The 22,089-nt window shown below is 41.9% G+C and overlaps 1 protein-coding gene across 4 annotated transcripts in view; it reads right to left on the bottom strand.

The window, feature by feature from the left end:
• The window catches only part of GAREM1 (GRB2 associated regulator of MAPK1 subtype 1), a 204,423-nt gene that overhangs the window by 7,028 nt on the left and 175,306 nt on the right, over positions 1 to 22,089 (bottom strand). For all 4 annotated transcript variants that reach the window (XM_058692409.1, XM_058692407.1, XM_058692408.1 and 1 more), the window contains one exon: positions 15,267 to 16,439. In XM_058692409.1, the coding sequence (XP_058548392.1) occupies positions 15,267 to 16,439 (1,173 nt within the window). The remainder of the gene's footprint in view (positions 1 to 15,266; positions 16,440 to 22,089) is intronic.

Genomic DNA, 22,089 nt, shown 5'->3' with positions numbered 1-22,089 from the left:
GATGCTGCAGGAGATAAAATCCATGCCTGTCGCATACTCGCTGGGACAGACTAATTTTCAAAAGAGACTGCTTGACAACTGCCTGGTGCTGCTGAGATTCAGCAAGTAATGTGAACTACAGCGAGTGCAAGAGACGGTGACATGTGAGATGTATACAACAGAAGCATTGAGAAAATAAGGACATGGGGGGCCTTGGTGTCTCAGTCGGTTAAGCGTCCAGCCTCTGCTCAGGTCATGATCTCGCGGTTCACGAGTTTGAGCCCCGCATCCAGCTCTCTGCTGTCAGCACACAGCCTGGAGTCTGCTTCAGATCCTCTGTCTCCCTCTCTCTCTGTCCCTCCTCCACTTACTCTCATCTCTCTCAAAATAAATAAACTTAAAAAAAAAAAAAAGGTAAGAAGCATATAAGGCAACCCTGATCTTAACAAAGGATCAAACTCCTCCACTGAGTTTTGTTTATTCCCTGTTCCCACTGAATTCAATTTGACCCAACCTTCGGGACTGGTGGCTCTTCTCCAGTGTTGAAGCTGCTTCTGAAGTTATGCCCAGGGCTTCTCACTCGGAAGTGTGCACGTGAATCACCCGGGGATCCTGTCGGCATGCAGACTCTGATTCAGCAGACCGGGGGTGGGGCCTGAGAGCTGCACTTCTCACAAGCTCCGGTGACACGGTCACCACACTTAACGGGACAGGGCTGCAGATGGAGTAACGAGGCAGACTTCCAAATCCAAAACATAGCACTCTTTGGAAGAGCCGCCCCTAACTTCCTTCATGTTCACCGTGGAGAGGATTAGGGGACCTGGGATTCCCACGGCTTGTGTAAGTCTGCCTGCCATCACCCCCGTTTCTTCTCCATTCACAGAGGCATTCAAGAAATAGGTTTCTTTTTAAGGAAGTGGACTTTTAACGCACTTCTCTGTGTCAGGCAGCAGGGGGCAGTTTATACCCGGTTCTGCTAGTCAACCCTAAGCTACACAGGTAGAAATGGAGCCAATTCCGACTTCGTCAAAAATGTCCTTGCTTGCTTTTAGGCCTTGTTCCTCCCATTTTTTTTTTTTTTCACCTTTGCCTTCAATTTCTTTCTGTCCCAGCAGCTCTGGGCTAATAAAGACAATGAAACAACACGCTTCCATTAGCTTTGGTATTGGGTTTGCTTAAGACCAAATAAAATGGGTTCACGTTACACTGCATCCCTACCGCCTACACTGTGCGCTGGGCCCCTAACTGGCTTCCCAGACCCAATTCACTTGCCAGAAAAAAACAGATGTTAGGAAAAATCATGTGACCACAGGTGACCAGGCAAACCTCAATTCTAAAATTAGTGGAAGCAATTTAAGAAGTCTTATCCACTGCATTTTTCCCTAGGGCTGAGGACCATTGGGCCCACCCAGAAGACCCACAGCCTTGGTTACCCGGACCCCCTGGTGATAGTCTTTCATTTGGAAATGTTCTTTAGGCTAAACAAAAATATTCAGAGCAGCAGATTTTCTTCTCCACTAGCTGTAGGCTTTCCCCTTTTGAGCTTTTAAAAAGCAGGTGGTGGATGACTACAGAAGGAAAATCTGGGAGGACATGGGTTTGGATGAGGGAGAGAGAGGATCGTTCAGCCAGCCCAGGAGGACTCGTGCACCACTTAGAGGGCTGTCTTTTCCTGAGCCGAGAACCAATTAGGACACTGAAAAGCTCTGGGGGAGTCACCCCACTGGCTGGCTTTCAGGAGTATATACTGGTTGCAAAATAAGTAATCAAGATATTGCATCGGCGTCCCTCCTGTGAGTGATTTGTACCTTAGCCAACTATGCTTCTTTTCTTTCTTAGGGAATGTCTATAGAATTTAGGATGAATGAGAGTTACTTTATTATACACGTGCCTGATTCTGTTTATACTTATGGTAACAAGAATCATGGAAAATATAAGAAGATGGGGAGCCTGTGGGTTAAGTTTGTAAGTTTAAAAAAAATTTTAATGTTTATTTTTGAGAGAGAGACACACAGAGTGTGAGCAGAAGGGCAGAGAGAGAGGGAGACAGAATCTGAAGCAGGCTCCAGGCTCAGCTGTCAGCACAGAGCCCGATGCGGGGCTCGAACTCAGCAACGCTGAGATCATGATCTGAGCCGAAGTCTGACACCTAACTGACTGAGTCACCGAGGAACTCCTAACGTTTTAATGTTTAAAATAAACAGTCCCCTTTCAACACTGAGGTAGAGAAGAGCACAGGGCAAACACGGTTAATGCTGAGTTTGATTTAGAAATTTCTAAGTTCTGGAAGTAGTCATTAAATGTGACGTTTCATTAGGGCTCACTTACCTAGATGTCAATTATGATATGCTGAGATGTCAATGACTTAACATAACTGACTGACGTAGGTCTCAGAACACAGAAACTCAGCCACTTGTACTTGAATTTGACTTACTGGAAGTCCCCTCTTCCTGTTCTTATAACTAACGCCAGGAACTCGAGGTCACTTAGAGCTGGTTCTGCCCCCTACTTCTATAGCTGGGCAGTACCGAACAGCTTTCCAGTAGGCTTCCTGCAGGACAGGAGTGGGCAGGAAATAGTCAAGAAAAGCATTGGTAGGTCATGGGGCCCAGAGGGGGCGGTGAGCTATGGCTAACTGGAGTGTTTATAGCTAAACTCCAAACTGCATCTGAGATACAGAAAGGGTTAGAGGTGGCCACATGAGTTAAGTGCGTACATGTGAGTGTGTGTGTGGTTCTTGTTCTTAGGGTATGGGGTGTAGTCAGTGAAGGGAAGTCCAGAGGAAGGTCTTCCTCCATTGTCACGGGAGGGCTGTTTGGATGTAATCATGAGTTCAATGGGAAAGAACTAGGCTGACAGGAAACCCATCTTGGAGAAAAGGTAGTTGAAAACAAAAACCAAAAAAAAAAAAAAGATCTTAAAAGGACCTGGTCCATGACAAGAACTTAATGTATAATTTTGTAGAGGCAAAAAAGAATGGGTTGTGCTCCCCCAAGCATTAGGACCACCTGGGGCTGAGCATAGCTGACTGCCTGCTCTCTACCTCTTACTTTCAATTTGTTACTTTCTTTTCTTTTTTTTTTTAAAGATTTTATTTATTTTTATTAAAAAAATTTTAATGTTTATTTATTTTTGACAGAGAGAGAGAGACAGAGCATGAGCAGGGGAGGGGCAGAGAGAGGGAGATCCAGAATCCGAAGCGAGCTCCAGGCTCTGAGCGGTCAGCACAGAGCCCGACACGGGGCTCGAACTCACGGACCGCGAGGTCATGACCTGAGCCGAAGTCGGACGCTCAACTGACTGAGCCACCCAGGCGCCCCAAAGATTTTATTTTTTAAAGTAATCTCTACACCTAACGTGGGCTCGAACTCACAACTCCGAGACCAAGAGCTGCATGTTCTACTGACTGAGCGAGCCAGGCGCCCCTCAACTTGTTACTTTCAATGCGCTGCTGTAGATGCTCAAATGAAGTCACATGCAGTTTGTGGGAAAAACTATATGCTTTGGTGAAATATATATATTTTGGGATCCAGAAGGTATAAATAATGAGGGTTTATTGTGCCCTCTTACTTCCTACCTCCTACACCCTTATAACAGGAATCGTTCTCCTTTTCTTTGCTTCTTGATTGGATTCAACATACATATCCAAGAGGAGTGTAGTTATATTTGAAATGAATTTTATGAATTTTATCTGACAATGAAGGGCAATTTACAAGACTCGATGGCCATTCACCCTATTTGCAGTTTCCCCTCATATTCAATTTCACTTCTAAGTGCCACATTTTTAGCAGATTCCCTCTAAAAGTCTCAGCATGTGGCTTTCATCACGTTTCTTGCCATCTCCAGAGGCACCCTCTGATTGCTGGATAAAGTCCAGCCTCCCCTGCTTCCCACTGAAGCTCTCTGCACTCCTTCTCGCTATTGCTTGTAGCCAGAAGAAATGATTCCATCTCATTCCATCTTTCCAGTTACTTCTCCCACCACTGCTCTGTACAAACACACAGGTCCAGTCAAAGTGGCAGATTCAGTGTCTCCTCAACACACCTTATGCTTGTCTGCTCCTTCCTCTGCTTTGGTTCTTACTGCCTGTCTCTTCCAAAATGCCATTTCCTAAGGCTCAGTGCCGACCACTGCAGGCTTGGTTTGGGACCCCTGCATGTGGCCACCAGGACTTGTTGCTGCTCCTGAACTCAGCTCACGCTGTTTATATTTACTTACTTTCCAGGTATATTCAATTAGCCTGAACGTGCAAATGGTAAGGACCATCATCTCTGTTAATAGTGCCCTGTGGATGACAGAGTTAAAAAATATATATATTGTCACCTCTGGTGCAAATATGTCCCACAGAATTTAATAGAGGTAAAGGTTAATAGAGGTCACCAAAAATACAAGAAAAAGGTACTTTTATTTTAAAATATATACTATGAGAATGCTTTTTATATTCTTATGCGGAGATTGTTATTTTTAAAAAAATTTTAACGTTTATTTTAGAGACGGGTGTCAGAGAGAGGGGGACAGAGGATCCGAAGTGCGGTCTGTGCTGACAGCAGAGAGCCCGACGAGGGGCCTGAACTCAAAAACTGTGAGATCATGACCCGAGCCGAAGCCGGATGCTTAACTGACTGAGCCACCCAGGCAGCCCTGGAGATTGTTATTGGTAAGTCGGGGCTGTATGTTAATTTTTTGGTGTCCTCATAGAAGTGGTGATCTAGAGAAAAAAAAGGCACCAGCAGACCTGGCACATAAGATCACCGTTGACTCCACCAATACGCTTGATGTAGTAAGAGTGTGAAAATGACAATGGTGGTATTTCTAAGTTGGGACATGCCAGCCCCCCAGAATAGTTACTACTCTCAGTGAGCATATAACAGAATACACCATGCTTGGTGGACCAGACTCCTCCTCTTCCTCTCCAACGCAGCATTTAGGACTGAACTTCAACTGGCCCCAGCACAGGGAGGATGCGGTTACCTGGATTATCAGGAATAAACCTCCAACACTGGTCCTAAGTGAGAGGGCAGGTGTTCTATCACAGATTATGTATGACCTTGGCTATGGGTAGTTTGGGTGTGTGCAGAGAAGCTCACCTACTGGATATGGAAGTGTTGATGAACACAACATGGGTTCGGGTGGCAGCAGGGAGAGCAGACTCCTCTCTGTCCTCCGAGCCTCGCTTCGTGACTTCTCTGATCTAAAGCTTTTCCCTCCAGCAGTTATACCTCCTACCATTCTCTCATCTTTGCTCCTTCACAGGAGGGGCTTCCCTTTCCTAAAATGTTCAGTGATTAAATTCTTATCAACTGTCAGATACCACTACTCAGGATTAGGACAACTCTCCTTAGTATTCATGCAGCACACTGCTAACCCAGGGCTAAATACCGAAATTTTATGTAATTTATTAAAAGGTGGAAATGGTGAGCTCTGCTCTTTCTAGAACATTCTCTAGTCACTTTTCTTTAGTCTACAAGGAATATTCATGTGACTGCCATCTAACACACTGACATAATTTAACAGTCAGGGTTTGAAGTAAGCTGTAAAAGGTGTCTGGGGGCTAAGAGCTGAGAGCAGAGCCACTGTCCCTAAAAGTGGCCATCACTTTCCCTTCTCCTACACACTACAGTAATTCCATTTTGCTATTGACTTGTTCCAATGTATGTTGAGTGCCTATCACATGCTCATTGAGCTAGTGGGTATACAAAAATGAGTAGGTCATGGAATTAGTTGGGAAGAAGGGAGACAAACACATAATCAAGATACAAATTGGCCCTGTTATAACAGAAGTTAAGAGCAAAGGTCAGCAAGCGCACCATTGATTTATTCAAGGTGACAGGAGAACAAATTCATAGGCAATTATCCCGAGAAAGTCTTCAGGAAGAAGGAATTACAAGTGCACAAAAGGTACAGAAGCATGAAAAAACCACCACAGTGATGCTCTGGTCTGGGGGCTTCCCCGACTAGACAAGTACTGGTGACATTTATCAGACAGAAACTTAGAAGGAAGAACAGAGTTTGGGAGAAAGAAGGGACCCAGTTATGAAAATACGGAGTTTGAGTTTGATGTTCTAACAGATAGAATCTGAGTGATGGTGGCATTGGGATCTCAGTGAGACGTGAAGAAGGCTGAACCCCTAAGGAATGGGCAGAAGATGAGACAAAGAAGGAGAAACACAAGTGACTACCTCTTACCACTCACAGAACAGAGCTCTACCCGAGCAGTGTCCAAGAAGTGAAAGGAGGGGAGACAGCAAGAGAGTGTCAGTGTGAAGATAGTAGCGTGTCGGGAAGTCAGGGAAGGTCTGGAAGTATGTGAAAGCAGGTCACTGGGGATCTTAGCAAAGGAAGCCTGAAAAAAAAAAAAAGCCTTGGAAGCCAGATTTCAGTGAGTCAAAGCTAGAACGGGAAATGAGGGTGGACCTGGGAGGGCAGACCATTCTTTTTAAGAATACTGACTAGAAATGAATGAGGGAGGCAGCTATTAGAAAGGGATGGTGTATTGAAGACGGCATGGCTTTTTCTTCCCCCTGAATTGGAAGAAACTTTAAAAAAGATGCCCAGTATGTACATGCACATAACGTAACCTGGCGGCTGAGTGCTCACGGACTCCTGGGACCTATTTAAGAAGATGTGGAGAACACGCATTTTTTTCATTGCTTTCTGCCTTGGCCATTCCACCACTGGCCACTGTAAAGCTAGAAAAGAAATGAATGGTAACTTAGTGTAAAACAGCTAAAGCGAAGATAGAGCACACTCAGTAGAACGAATGCTTCGGAAAGCTTTGTGTTTCTAAGTGAAGTTGGTCAACAAAGTCAAAACCCCATCTCAATCCTTGGTTGAAAAAGAAATAACGTATCATAGAATGGGAGTGTTTTATTTTCAGAATGCTGTCCGTGAAGTTTAACTTGCTTTCCTGACGCTGGGAACAGCATTTAACCTTCCTTTCCCCTCGCTACTCCCTTTAGCTCTGTCTGGCTGGGAGGGAACTGAGCACAGTGTAAATGACCAATAATTTGTGAAAAATGGACAAGGAAGTCTTCTTCCTAAATAGTCACATGTTAAAAGTAATGCATGAGAATTTGTTCAAAGAACAAAGCTCATTACTACACGGTTAGAAAACAAGGTTACAAGTGTTTGTTTAGAGGACAAAATTCAAATGTTACATACAATTGGGAGCACTTTATATACATTAACTATGACCTGATTTCTTTCTCCTGTGACATTATCTTCCTTTGACACTTCCTAGGGATTAAAGAATACAAGAAACCAAATATACACCAAGTGTTTATGAAACAGCATAGTGTAGGGGTGGGGGATTGTGGTATGGTATTTCTTGGACAGTCTTCATTTCTTGGAACTCTCTACTTGTCTTCTATGGAAGAACTGACACTTTTTACACCCTTTCACTAACTGGACCAAAGAGATCGCTTAAGAAAAGTAGATGGAACACTTATTATGACATCTTTCACATAGCCGTCTTTTTGGGGGGAAAATCAATTTTATAGCCATATACTCAGCTTTTAAATACAACAGCAGTGGATCTGGAGTTGAGGTCATACACTCCCCTTGTCTGTAGTTTAAAATGTACCATCATATGCCTGTGTGTGAAAATCTTTGGTCTCAAAGAGCATGTTGCTTAGAATCATGGACAGTCACCAAAGAGACACCGGCATACTTAGGTGGGTAAGGATCGTTTTACCTCTTTGTTGACAATGATTCCGAAAATACATAGATACTATATGTAAGCTTGATCTAAAACTGGGCTCACCTGTACTATGAGTTTTCTTCTCTAAGAAGCCGACTTCAGGATAATGTCAGCAATGGAAAGAAAGGAGTTTTGTAACCATGCTTCCTTGAACTTTGCAACTTTGCCTTCACTGCATGCCCTCTGCCCTGTATTTTACATTGCTTCCCACACTCCCTCTCCCAGATAACAAAATCATTACAGCCTTAAGAAATCTTATTTATAAAGAGGCTTTTATACAGAGTTCATAACCCTGTCACATACCCATCAGGATATTTTCAGCTAAACAGAAATTAAAGTTTATAGTGACAAAATAGCAATAAATGAACCTCTATGTGATTAATTACGCGAGGGCAGTTGTGATTTACAGTCGAAATCCTGATTCTTAGATGCATACTTCCCCCCCTCCCCACCCCGGTTTTATACACTGATGATAAGGACCTAACACAGACCTGGGTTTGAAATGACCTCCAATCTCCAAGCCTCGGGCGAGGGAGGCAAGGCGGAGGCTGTTCACTGGGAGGCAAGAAGGGCAAGTGGTTCTGAAAAGAATACTTGTTTAAATTCTAGGGTGTTTCTATGGACTCAGGAGAAGGAATACGCCATTGGGGCAGAGAATAAAGCCCTTTTCTGAGCAAGGAGTATAATACATGATAGACATATTTAAATAGTATATAACCTTCACATTAATGTGATTTTGTGCAAATGGTACCCAAGAGTGCAGATTTGAAACAAGAGCTATCCCACAGAATATTATAATTACTTTATTAACATTCTAATCATTGAGACTTTCAATGGACACAGGAGAAAAACATTTCTTGGCTTAGAAGCTTTCATTTAAAAACAAATAACCTACATGAAACCAGAGGCAATTAGTTTCAAAATTACCAAAACACAATAATAATTTAGTCCTTATTTCAATTAACAAATGGGAACGTAGGTATGGCTTGCTTACAGGGTACTCCTCAAAAGTCATAATTAAAATTAATTAAATGTCAAATGCCTTAGGAGACCTCATTAATTAGTGGAATCCTGAGTGAATCTTTTTGTAGAGCAATTACTTTGAAAAATAAATAGTCACTTCCAGAGTAATCTTTTTAGTACCTAAGCCTGAATATTGTGTCAGATTTATTTAAGAAAATCTGTCTTTTAATGCCTTTTCTAAGGTTAACATTTGATACAGGAAAAAATTCCAAAGACAAAATAAAATAAAAATTCAGAGTAAAATCCATTCTCATAGCCACTTTTCTGAGTTTATAAATGAACATCTTTTTATAGCTTTTTCCTAACTTTGGTAGTTATGTAAGGTATTCTTGAGAGAGAGAGAGAGAGAGAGGGAGCAGGGGAGGGGCAGAGCAAGAGGGAGACACAGAATCCGAAGCAGGCTCCAGGCTCTGAGCTGTCAGCTACAGAGCGAGACAGGGCTTGAACTCACAAACTGTGAGGCCATAACCTGAGTCGAATTGGACGCCTGACTGACTGAGCCACCCAGGAGCCCCTTTGTTTTTAAACCCAGTACGTTTTTTGTAATATCTCAGAGACCCAGCAAAATGAAACTATCACATGTGCTTTTGGAATGTGGGGACAATGGCGCCCGCTTGGATACTGAGCTGGCCGTGGAGGGAGATGTGCCTGTTTCCGTCAGCCTCCTTGACCCTTTGAGAGGGTTTACCATACCCTCATTAAGGAAGGACTGAGGGAAAAAGCCTCCACAAAATCATTTTCTATCTGACCCTAAACTGGAGTCTATCCCATATGAAGTTACGGCTATTATTTATTAAATGCTTACCAAGTGCTCGGGCAAAGTGCCAAGCACTTTGTGTGGTATGATAATGCAATGAAGAGGCTGTTATTCTCCCCACAGGAACTGACTCAGGGAGGTTAAGTATTTTGCCAAAGGTACGAAGCTACTATGTGGAAGAGTGAGGAGGATTCCAAACCATGGCTCTTAACGTGCCTCTAATTATCTATCACATAGTGTGGCAGGTCACTTCTCTCCCTGCTTCTAGTTAAATTCCACCGAGACAGGGAAATGAAGTCTCTGGGGATGCTTGGCATTTCTTCCCATGTACCTACCAATTGTTTAGCCAGTCTGAGGCAGATTCACATACCCCAGCTCACTTCTGTACAGCTCAGTCCGTTTTTTTTCCAGCACCTACTGGACTAGGTCCGATCAAATGTGGCATTAAACTCACCCTGTAAGTCGTATTTTTCCCCAAACACCAACAACACAGCGTGCTCCATTACAGGAACTTTATTTATGATGGACTTTAAGCCTTATGCAATGAATATATGCTACCAATCCATCTTATAACAAATCCTTGTGCTTAGTTTCTCAGGGGCTATGGGGAATCATGCTCTCACTATGGTTATCGCATTCTTCATCAATATGGCAGTAATACTTGGTTTAAGCCAGTGGCTCACAACCTAAAGTTCCTTTGATGATTTTCTTTTCATGAACCTCAGGAATTGCTGCCATGTCAATAACCAAGAGTGAATAGACCTTTTTTTCTGTTACTGAAGATGATGGAGGATATTAATCCCTGGGTTCTGGAGTCCCCAGGTTGGACACTGTTGCATAAATGATTTTAGAAGAGCTGTGATTCTACAGTTTTGATGATGATTTGTAATTCAGTGTGCAGACCAGAACAGCTTGGGACTCATACATTCTATTTGTAGAATTTCATGCAATATAAAGTCTTTCCATTATTGTTTTCCAAATGGCATCTTTTTTAAAAAAAATGTTTATTTATTTTTAAAAGAGGGAGAGAATGTGGGGCGCCTGAGTGGCTCAGGCGATTAAGCATCTGACTCTAGATTTTGGCTCAGGTCATGATCTCACGGTTTGTGGAGTTTGAGCCCTGCATTGAACGCTGTGCTGGCAGTGTGGTGCCTGCTTGGAATTCTCTCTCTCTCTCTCTCTCTCTCTCTCTCTCTCTCTCTCTCTCTCTCTCCCCCTCTCCCTCTCTGTTCCTCCCCAGCTTGCTCACGCTCTCTCTCTCAAAGTAAGGAAATAAACTTGAAAAAAAAAAGCACCTTCTTATTTAAAAAAAAAGAAAAGAGGAGGTAGAAATAGAGAATATGAGTGGGAGAAAGGCAGAGAGAGAAGGAGACAGAGAATCCCAAGCAGGTTCCGCACTGTTAGCACAGAGCCCTATGTGGGGCTCAAACCCACGAACCATGAGATCATAACTTGAAATGAAATTCAGTCAGACGCTCAACCTACTGAGCCAGCGAGGCACCCCCAAAATGGCATCTTCTAAAGAGGAAAAAAAAAAAAAAAAGACAGTTCTTTAAGTTCTTAGAAAAAAAAAAAAAGACACTTGTTGAGTGTATCCAGGTAAATATTTTAGACCTATCAACTGGTACCCAAAAAATTAAGATGAGGGAGAGAGGCCCACGATGTTATGAAGTAGAAGATGTGTTCAGAATAAATGTATGAACCAAACGGATAATCCACTTAAGAAGGACTGTCAGGTCATTCTGATTTGAGGGCACTTTGCACAATTTAAGAAGGTGAAATATCACCATTCAGTGATCTGGGCCTGCCCTTTCAGTCTGAGCTCATCTGCAACAACTCTGAGGAGTTCAACTGGCTGCATCCTTTCTCTGTTCGGAGCTATGCTTACTTTCTCCTGGGCTATTCCTATAAGGAAGGGAATAGCTTCTCATATTCTGGAAAAATAACTAGCAGAGTTTTGTTTTCAAAAAAACTGTATTAAACAATCTTTACACAGACACATGGCGACTAGAGCATAATTTAAAAATTTTTTTTTTCAACGTTTTTAATTTATTTTTGGGACAGAGAGAGACAGAGCATGAACGGGGGAGGGGCAGAGAGAGAGGGAGACACAGAATCGGAAACAGGCTCCAGGCTCCGAGCCATCAGCCCAGAGCCCGACGCGGGGCTCGAACTCACGGACCGCGAGATCGTGACCTGAGCCGAAGTCGGACGCTTAACCGACTGCGCCACCCAGGCGCCCCAAGAGCATAATTTTAAATAGCCACATCAAATACAAAGTCTAATAGGGATACATCAATTACTCCTCCACTGAGGATTTTCTATCTGGCCCCACCACCTAGTTTTCCACCTTAAGATACAGGTAGGAAAGTGCTGAAACCATAACCCTGAGGACTCCGGAACTGCAGCACAGTGCAGGAAACACAGTAAGCATGATGGCTGAAGGGGAAAGATTCATTCTCACGGTTACAGAAAGAAACAGCTCCTGAATTTGCTGGGGAGAGAGCGCAGGTCCATGTTGTGACTCAGGACCCTGAGGTAGGAAGTGCAGGAGGAAGAGAAGAGTTAGAAGGACACGAATAGGCTGATAGACACTGCAATGGAGCTGTTGTACCACTGCGTCTTAACAGGCCTGGGTCATGGGCTGTGGCAAACGGAGTTCGTTCACTGATTACCAGCTTTGCTTCCCTTACTAGGAAAGACGTACTTTCGGGGTGCCTGGGTGGCTCAGTCAGTTGAGCGTCCGACTTTGGCTCAGGTCATGATCTCGTGGTTCGTGGGTTCGAATCCTGCGTCGGGCTCTGTGCTGACAGTTCGGAGCCTGGAGTCTGCTTCAGATCCTCTGTCTCCCTCTCTCTCTGCCCTTCCCCCACTTGCACTTTGCTCTCTCTCTCTCAAAAATAAACATTAAAAAACAATAAATTAAAAAAAAAAAAAGACGTACTTTCTTTGACTCCATTCCATTGCTCCAGCACCTTCTATCCCTAAAGACCTGGGGGGATTTGTCACCTTCCCAGATGATGTCTCACTTGAAAGTGGCCTCACTTGAAAGCTTATTACCATCTTTAATTATTAGGCGGGGCAGCTGTTAAGATACAAGGCATGTCTTTCTCCCAGGACTCACTCCAGTACAACTTTCCAAAAAAGTTTTATTTAATTCTGCGGGAGCCCTTGAATTTATGCCCCATTAAAGTTTCCTTTTGAAAATTACAAGCTGAAGCCACATCTAACAATTATGACGTTCTCTGGATCCCACATACTTCCTAAAAATGGAAAACTCATTTCATGGTCACAGAGCCAATAGAAAAATATGACTTCATTTGAAATGCCTAATTTTTTCAAGTAAATTAAGTGATTTCAGGTGTTTAAAATGTTTTTTAAAAAGTATTCTATAAACACTGGACATGCTCTGAAAAGATTCTCTTGTAATAAATTATATCGAAGACTGGAGACCAAAATCTTTTCTTCTCCTGTGAGGTTGGCTTTTACTTTCAAATTTAACTCTCACATTTTTAGTACCAAGGTCAAGATAGAGCCTCTTAATATTTATGTTCTTACTCATCTTTCAATTATGCCACAGAACAAACAAGTGGCGCTAGGTTCCTATTTCTAGACTTAGTTACATAATGACTTTGGGTGTGACCACCATGGATGAGTCAATCAATCAGTCAACAAACATGAGCCCCCCCCTATGTGCCAAGTAGGACCAAGTTGCATGGGAACAGCTGGCATGGTCACAGCCCTAATGAAGATCAGGGTTCCAAGTTTCCAGTAACATCAAATAAAGAGCTGAGTTGAGACATACTGAAAACTCCTTACTTTCCAGGAGGAGTGTCTCCTTTACCTGTTTTCTTGGGGGAAGTGGGGAGAGGAACATCCTCGGACATGAATGAAAATGCCAAGGACTCTAACTTCACCAAGACTTCCTCCCAATTTTCCATGGCCCCTACTGGGTACAGGGATCTTTGGGCTCGTGTCTTAAAGTCTGTGGAAGATCCTGCAAGGAGCAAGCGCAAATCCGGATCGGGGGATTATATCCTAGAGCAAATAGCTGGGGGGTTTCTGGGGGGTCATATCTCTGGGGGGTTATATCCTAGAGCAAATAGCCAGAGGGGGGGTTCTCTCTCAGGAAACTGCAGCAATGAGGGCTCCGCGTGGAGAGCTAAGCATGACGCCTGGTACAAAGTGCCGCCTGATGTTCAGGGCTGTCCATGACCTGCCTCCAGCCTTTTCAGCCATCACTGCCTTTCAGACATCCTAGTCACCCTATTCCACTGGCTCAACAGAACTCCTTGTTTTTCTGCACCTGTTCCAGCTTCCACACCTTTGCTTGTGCTATGCTGCCTGGAATGCCTTTCTTTCTCATTTCTCTGCTCTTCCAATTCATGTCTATTTACCAGCTCATTTAAAATGTCATCCTCTCCATGAAGCTTATCTCATGCATCACCCAACCAGAAGTTTCTTTCTCCTCTGGACTGCCACACACATTGTCTGTATATGTCTCTCTTCTATTGTTTATCATATTTTCACTTGTATGACAGTCATCTCATTTCATCTGTTAACTTCCCTATAAAACCCAAAGATAGCAGAGTCCAGTCTTATTGATGGTTTTATTTCTCACATCCCACCCAGTGTTTCCAGGGTTTTGAAACCAGGTTCTGCAAAGCTGCAGGGTTCCACAGAGGTGTCTTGAGACCCCCGGGAGGAACAGAGAGAGAAGAGGGACACATGGAGACCCCTGCCCCTCATTGTGTTTTAGTCAGATGAATTCTGATTTTAATTCTTCTATTTATTGTGATTCATGTCAGCCTTTTTTTTTTAAGCTTCTGTTAGAGACAAAACAAGAAAACCACTGCAATAGACAATGTCAAATAAGTGAATAGAACTACACCCTATGTCTCTAATGCTTTCTTGATTCAGAGAAAATGAATTCCAATGATTAAAAAGGAGGAGCAGAGGTTCAGAGTGCCTGTCAATCGAAGAATACAGTCACAACAAAGGGCCCTTTCTTCTGTCCCGTATTGACCTTTTTACATTAAGATTTGATAGAAACCCTTGGAGCCCTGAACGAATTATGTTGAAGGCATTAAAACAGAACCACTCCAGCTCCTGGTTCTGCTCTGGTGTGTGAGTGTGTGTGCACATACACAGGCACACCTACTGTGCTTTGATCTCAATGTAACTTCAGGGATACAGGAAAGGGTTACATATCATGCCGATGTCTCTTGATCCCTCTCCTCCCACCCCCCAAATATATCTACTCTTCCTTTAGTCTGTACCACTGTAACTGGCTCTAAATACCCACTCTGTTGCTCAGGCTTTAAAGCTGCAGACGTTTGCCTTGATTTCTCTTTCTGTCACTACCACATCCAATTTATCAGTAAGTACACTCGGGTCTACCTCTAAAACATGTTCTGAAGCAGCTCATTTCTCCCTGCTACCAATTGCTGTGGTTCAGGCCTCATCATTTCCTACCTCCATTACTCTAATGTGTCTCTTCTCTGGTCTCCCGCGGTCTGCCCTCTCCTCCCTATTATCCGCTCTCCAGGCGGCAGCGAAAGTCGTGTTTAAACCCCTCCCGTTACAAACTCTCAAGGTTTCTCATCAAACGTAGAGTACCACTCTGACTCCTAACTGGTAAAAATAATCTGGCAAGTATTTCTATTTCACTCCAAATTAAGCAGATTTGCTTCTCCGGATACTTTCCCATCGGGGAGTTTTCCTTTTCTTTAGGAAAGAAGATGCATTAGTAGGCGCCTGAGCAGAGAGACGGAAGGGTGCCATCACTCAAAAACAGAAGGGACTTACGGCTTCAGATTTGGGAGGCACTGGAGGCGGAGGTAGGGCGATCTCTGAAGACTTCACTGCCGCTCCCAGAGCTCCGGGGGCAGGAAGAGGAGAGGCTGCGCACTTGGACCGGACAGAACCTCTGGGCTGATCGCATCTGCTCTCCTCGCTCAGGGAACGAGTGAGGGGCTGCTGGCTGGGCTTGCCGTCCTCCAGCCAGAGCTCTTCGTACGGGAGTTCTGACTTGCCTGCGATGCCTGCTGACTCCTCACTGGCTTCCGGGAAAAGGTAGTCGCTCCCACTGTCACCCAGGTCCTGGTAGGGCAGGATGTCATGAGGAAAGGGGGCCCACTCTCCCCCCAGGTCCCTGCAGCCATGAAGGTTCACCTCGCTGTTGCCATGGAGATTGTTGCCATACACACAGACGGAGAGCCGGTGGAAGGACTGGGTGAGCTCATCGCGAGCGTAGCTAAGCGAATTGGGCACGTGGTTGTGGCCAGAGCACCGGCCCTTCTTGGGGCTCTTGCAGTCCTCATTCCAGTCAGTTTTCACGTCTCGGACAGCCCGGGAATACTCATCGATGTCGAACTGTTCCTGGCAGATACCCAGCCAGTGATGGACCAGGGTTTCGGGCCACACTTCTCCCTTCACCAAGTGTTCTGGGAGGCTAAACTTGGGGACGGTCAAGTGCAAAGGGAAGTGCATGGGGAGGATCTTGTTGTTCCGCAGCACACAGCAAACCACCACTGTCTTGGTCTGGATGTTCACAAACTTGTAGCGATGCCCCTCACGGATGAAGTGGAGGTCGTAGGGGTTCCTGGGGGGAGGGCTGGGCACAGTCACATTCACGGGGAGCCTGGTTTTCTCCACAATGTTGCGGATGGTGTGCTCGCCCTCCTGCATCTGAAGCTCCAGGGGACTCCGGGTGCTAAATCTGCCCTTGCACTGGAATGGAAGGCTAATGCTTTCATTGGTCCGGTGATTCATGCAAATGAGGCAGGGCATTTTGCCTTTGCCCAGCTTACTGATGGAATTGAGTTTCCCAATCTTTTTGAAGATTGTGTTGAGTCGTGACTTCTCTTTGAAAGTCTTTGCATACAAGATTTCTGCCTGCCCCATTAGAGTGAGTTCATCCCCAGTACAGAGGGTGATGTTGTAAACTTCGGTGTCCTCGTTGCACTCACCCGAAGCAACCTACAATAGGATATATCAAATTTTAGGTTAGTTTCCCTTAGTCCATTCCCACAAAGAAGGAGACAACTTGCCATTAAGATACACGAGCACACATACAGAGGAAAACGCTATTTTAACATTCCTTGTATAAAATTTATATGGTTAACAATAACACGAAGATAATCATTTAACCTTTTAAAAACACACTCTGCTCTGAAGAAAAAAGCAATCTGTTCATTAATAAAAATTTGAGAAGCACAGAGAAAAGACACAAAAAGAAAATAACACCCATGGGCCTGATTCAGAGACAGCCATGGTTAATGGTTTGATAAACATCCTTCCAGTTTCTTTGTCTATGTAGAATAGCCTATCGTATGAATAATTATTTGGGGACATTAATCTCATCATTCTGTCTTTTCCAGTTATAAAAAACGCTTCCATGAACACCACTGTAAGAAAATTCCTTATTTTTTAGTATTAAAATTTTATGAAACTTTCTGAAATTGGAATTGGGACAGAGGATGTAAACATGTTTTATTTCTCCCTGTTCTTGAATTTTATTCTACTCATGTTCATTGGAAGAAATATTAGAAAATACAGATGTAAAAATGAACAAATTTTATAGTTTTACCACTAAAGATAATCTATGTTAACAATTTTATATAAACAAGAGAAAAAGAGAAATGAGACGTGTCGTCTATCTCAGAGATTTGTGAACACACACACACAGTTTTCTTGTTTCGTTTCTCACTATATTCATTTTCTCATGTACTGACCTTCTGTATTTGATTATCTGGGGATGTGCCTTAATTTTTGACTGGTTCTTTATTATTCGATGAGTTTTCCCAATGTTTGGCAATTGTAAATAGTACTGCAACGAATTTTATTTTATTTATTTATTTTTTTTACAGTTCAACTATTTCCTTAGGATAAAGGCCCAGAAGTTGAATTGCATGGGTAAAGCTATATATACACTTGAGAGGTCTAATATGTACTTGCTGTTGTGGTTTATCAAATAAAGCACAGAAGTATTTATCAAATACTTCTTCCACTTTATGAAATTACCTGCCTCTCCATACTCAGGATAAAGAAGTTTAACATTTGCCAATATTAAAGGTAAAGCATGCATCCTGCGTTTATTCATTCACATTTTATTTCCATTTGCTTCAGTTGACTATTAGGATAGTGAATATGTTTTGGTATTTTTTATGTGGCTATTTAGGTCTCTTTGTGACTGTCTATCTGTGTCCTTCACCCATTTTGCTAATGGGATGGTCATCTTACCTGTTACTTTTCATGTAATGTGAATGTCCTTTATGCTCTATATTTTTCAATTTGTTGCTTGAATTTCAACTTTATAACTTCTTTAAGTGCTAAAGGTTTGTCTTCCTATGTAGCAAACATTTTCAAAATTTTCCTTTGTAATTTCATTCTTGGGCATTATGCTTCTACTAGTTAATACAAATCATTGGTTCTGAGTTAGGCGTGATTTTGTCCCCATTCTCCAGGCCCTGGGGACATCTGACAAAGTTTGAAGATGTTTTTGATTGTCATGGCTGGGAGGGTGCTACTTATACCTAGCAGGTAGAGGCCAGGTATGTTGTTAAACATGCCACAATCACAGAACAATCCTTCATGGCAAAGAATGATCTAGTCCAGATTTCAGTAGTGCTGAGATTGAGAAAAACTGATATATTTAACCAATATTTTCTTCTAGTATTTTGATGGTGCTTCATTTATTAACTATTTAACTTATTTAATTAAAATTTCTTTGATGGATTATGAAAGGTAGAGATCTCACTTTCATTTTTTAAACAGTTAATGACTGCCCAGTATACTTCCTAAATAACTATTTTCATCACGTATTTGAAGTGCTGCTACTTTGATCATGCACTAAATTTATATAACACATGGGGTGCCTGCCTGGCTCAGTGGGTAGAGCGTGCGACTCTTGATCTCAGGATTGTGAGTTCAAGCCCCATGCTGGGCATGGAGTCCAAATAAAAAAATCAAAAAAATTATAAAACACATACATTCATTGTAACTTATATTTGTATCTACTTTGGGGCCATTTATCTTAATGACCTTTCTGCCTACTGTCTCATCATAACTAAGTTGTTTCAATTTCTACGTCTTTATCTTACATTTTCAGATCTGATAACAAAAGCCCTCATTTGTGGTTATTCTGACTGAAAACATTTTTGGGTGGCAAGAAACGAGAAGCAAAGTCAAAAGTCAAGTAACAGTCTGAGAGAAAATATCTGCAATATTTCTGCAAGTAAAGAACTAACACCCTTAATACATACGCAACTTAAATTTTGAGAGAGAGAGTGTGCGCACAAGTGGGGGAGGGTCAGAGAGAGGGAGGGAGAGAGAATCCCAAGCAGGCTCTGCATCATCAGCACAAAGCCCGATGCAGGGCTTGAACCCACGACCCGTGTGATCATGACCTGAGCTGAGGTCAAGAGTTGGATGCTTAATGGACCTGAGCCACTCAGGTGCTCCTACATAAGCAACTTTTAAAAAAATGACCAAAAATCCTCCAGAAAAACTGGCAAAAGTCATAAAAAGCCAATTCACTAAAAAAAAGTGCACAACAGACTTCAAACCAAGGAAAAGATGTTCAACTTCTTTTATAATTAGAGAAAAATAAATGAAAATTATACTGAGATACCGCGTCTTATCTCGAACACTGATAAAAGCTTGAACTCATACTCAGCTGGGGAGGCTATGAGGAAACAGGTACTCTTGTTCATAGCTGGTGGAAATACAAAATGATTTCCCCATGGCGGGGAATTTGACAATATCTAACCAAACTATGCACCCATTTATCCCTGCACTCAGCAATCCTACTTCTAGGAAATTACCCAAAGACATTCCTCCATCAGTATGAAAATACAAATGCACAAAGCTGAGTATTATTTGTATTTGTACAATACCAGAACCAATCTAAATGCCCAAACATAAGAAATTGATAGGATAAACTGAGGCACAAACACAAAATGTATTATGTATGCAAAAAAGAACAAGAATGAGTTCAATGAATTAACATGAAATGACTTCCATGATATATTAAGTGAAAAAAAACCCAAAGTGCATAAAAGTTTATACAATATACCTTTTCATTTAAGAAAGAAGGAAAAAAAATCAGTATATATTTTTCTGCTTATTTTTATATATATAAAAAAAGGAATACAAGAAAAACAAGCCAGAAAACAATGAAATTGGTACTTAAGGGAGGTAAGGAGGGAGGGACACCTCTGTGAGTGTGCCTTGCTATCGAGTTTTAATGTTTAGGAGATATGCTAATGTTCCAACATATTCCAAAAATAAAATAAAGTCAACAAAAATTTAAAAGAAACTGAAAGCTGAATGCAAATGGAAACAGATAAATCCAATCTTATTTCAAAGAAAAACTTACCACACAGGGGACAGAGACAGAGAAATCATCCAAGTAACTTTAAAATGCTTTGACATAAATTGCCAGTAGGGAAAAAAAGACCAACTACTATGGTGTTCTTTTAGGTAGATTTGTTTTGCATAAGAGAATGGACATAGGGATTCTGAGACCATTTATGTATATTGTAAAAATAAACAAATGAGTAAACATATTCTCTTGAGAGCCAGAGTTTTCACTGTGGAGGGAAGACAGAAATGTGGAACTAAGAAAGGTAAGAAAGAACTCCGCTGGGTTGACTGAAATTGGGAGGTACTGGTATTAACTCATAATTTTAGGAAACTGTACATGCTCGCACACATCTATGTCTTAGCTTTGTTCTTTCCAAGGGATTAGAAGTAAAGACATCACCGAATATACATAGTGTCCCAAACCATTCCCTACTAAAAGGAATCTTGATTCCAGGACTAGGGCAGGAAAGGTATAAGATAAGCTTGGGACATTTTGTTGTGCCAGAAAGTGAAGAAGTGCTCCCGACATGATGGGAACATGTCAAAAGGACACAGGAGTCAGCCTGAATTGGCCTCCACTGGCCAAATCTGGGATGATTTGAGCATCATAATACATAAAGACTGCAATGAATTATAATCTATTGAACAAAGCAGGAATGCCTAAATCCACACTGTTATCAAAATGAGGAATGAATGAAAAAAATGAAGGGGGTAAGGTGACAAATGCACAGGAGTGGTGGGATTCAAGATTGGTCTACACAAGAAATATCAATGAAAGCTTAATTTATAGGATGAGTTTGAGTAGGTTATGTGAGTGGTCTTAGAGTGTCTTCCCTCAAAATGCATACTGATTGCAAGGGGAGAAAAAGTAACTACAGACTGGAGAAACTTAACAACGCTCTGACCAGGTGATCAAATTTAATACAACCAGAGGGGGATCCCCATGTCGTGTGCCTCTGGATGTGATTCCTGATTTTAGGACCTCAGTTATAGAACATTCCACCTGCAACTGCATTACTAGAATCTAATTACCTAATTACAAAGAAAGAACTGACAAACCCAAATTGAGGAATATTGTATAAAATACCTGGTGTATGTTCTTGAAAAACATCCATGTGATGAAAGACAAGAAAGGTTGAAGAACTGCTCCAGGTTGAAGTGAATTAAAGACAAAATGCAACATAACTGCAACATGCAATCCTGGAATGGATTCTGAACTAAAGGGAAAAAAATGCTATGAAGTACATCTTGGATGGATTGTAGAGTATCACATCACTTATGTAAAAATATACTATTTTTACATAAGAAAATATCCTTATTTTAGAAATATACACTGATGTATTAAGGAGGAAAGGGCATAATGTATGTAATTCACTCTGAAATGATTCAGAAAAATATAAGTTATATGTGTGTATGTATATGTGTATATACGGGGTAGAAGATGATGAAACAAACGTGGCAAAATGTTAAAAGCTGGTGAATCTGGTAAGGTGTTTAGGGTGATCTGTTATTATTGTATTTAGGGAGATCTTTTATTTTTCTTGCAAAATTTTTTTAAGACTGCAAGTATTTCAAAATAAAAAATTAAAACAGGGGGCACCTGGGTGGCTCGGTCGGCTAAGTGTCCGACTCTTGGTTTTGGCCCAGGTCACAATCTCACCTTTTGTGAGTTCGAACCTTGCATCAGGCTCCATGCTGACAGTACGGAGCCTGCCTGGGGTTCTCTCTCTCCCTCTCTCTCTGCCCCTCCTCTGCTCTGTCTCTCAAAATAAATAAACTTAAAAAAAAAGTTAAAACAGGACACTAAGAAAATTTTAGATATTTTTGCCTATTTTTCCAGATGAACTTCACAATCATTTTGTCTATGGTTTGCATTGGTAATTTTATTGGCAGTGAATCTACCTGCTGTTTTGGCAAGGAGTGACATCATCATCATATTTATAAATAAGCACATGACAATGCTCATCATTTATTGAGATTTTATTTCCTTAATTAAGTTTGCCTTTGTTGTCGATCCCTGAACATTGCTGTTCATTTGTACTTGCTGCATATGATTTGTTGCGATCCCCTATGTCCAGGAATCTCACTGCAAGAGTTTTTTCCAGTTGATCACCTTGAAATTCTTAAGTGACTAAATCTTACGTAACCAATGCAAACTTTATCTTTTTTTTTTTTTTTAGTTTTCAACCCTTCTCCCTGACAACAGTATGGTGGTGAGAGTGTTGTTCCATATTTTAATATGAATATCATCAGTATTTTAATA

Source organism: Neofelis nebulosa, chromosome 11 (genome assembly GCF_028018385.1).
Source record: "Neofelis nebulosa isolate mNeoNeb1 chromosome 11, mNeoNeb1.pri, whole genome shotgun sequence".
Lineage (NCBI taxonomy): Eukaryota > Metazoa > Chordata > Mammalia > Carnivora > Felidae > Neofelis > Neofelis nebulosa.
Note: the sequence above shows the minus strand (reverse complement) of the source record. Positions and strands in the feature narration are given on the sequence as shown.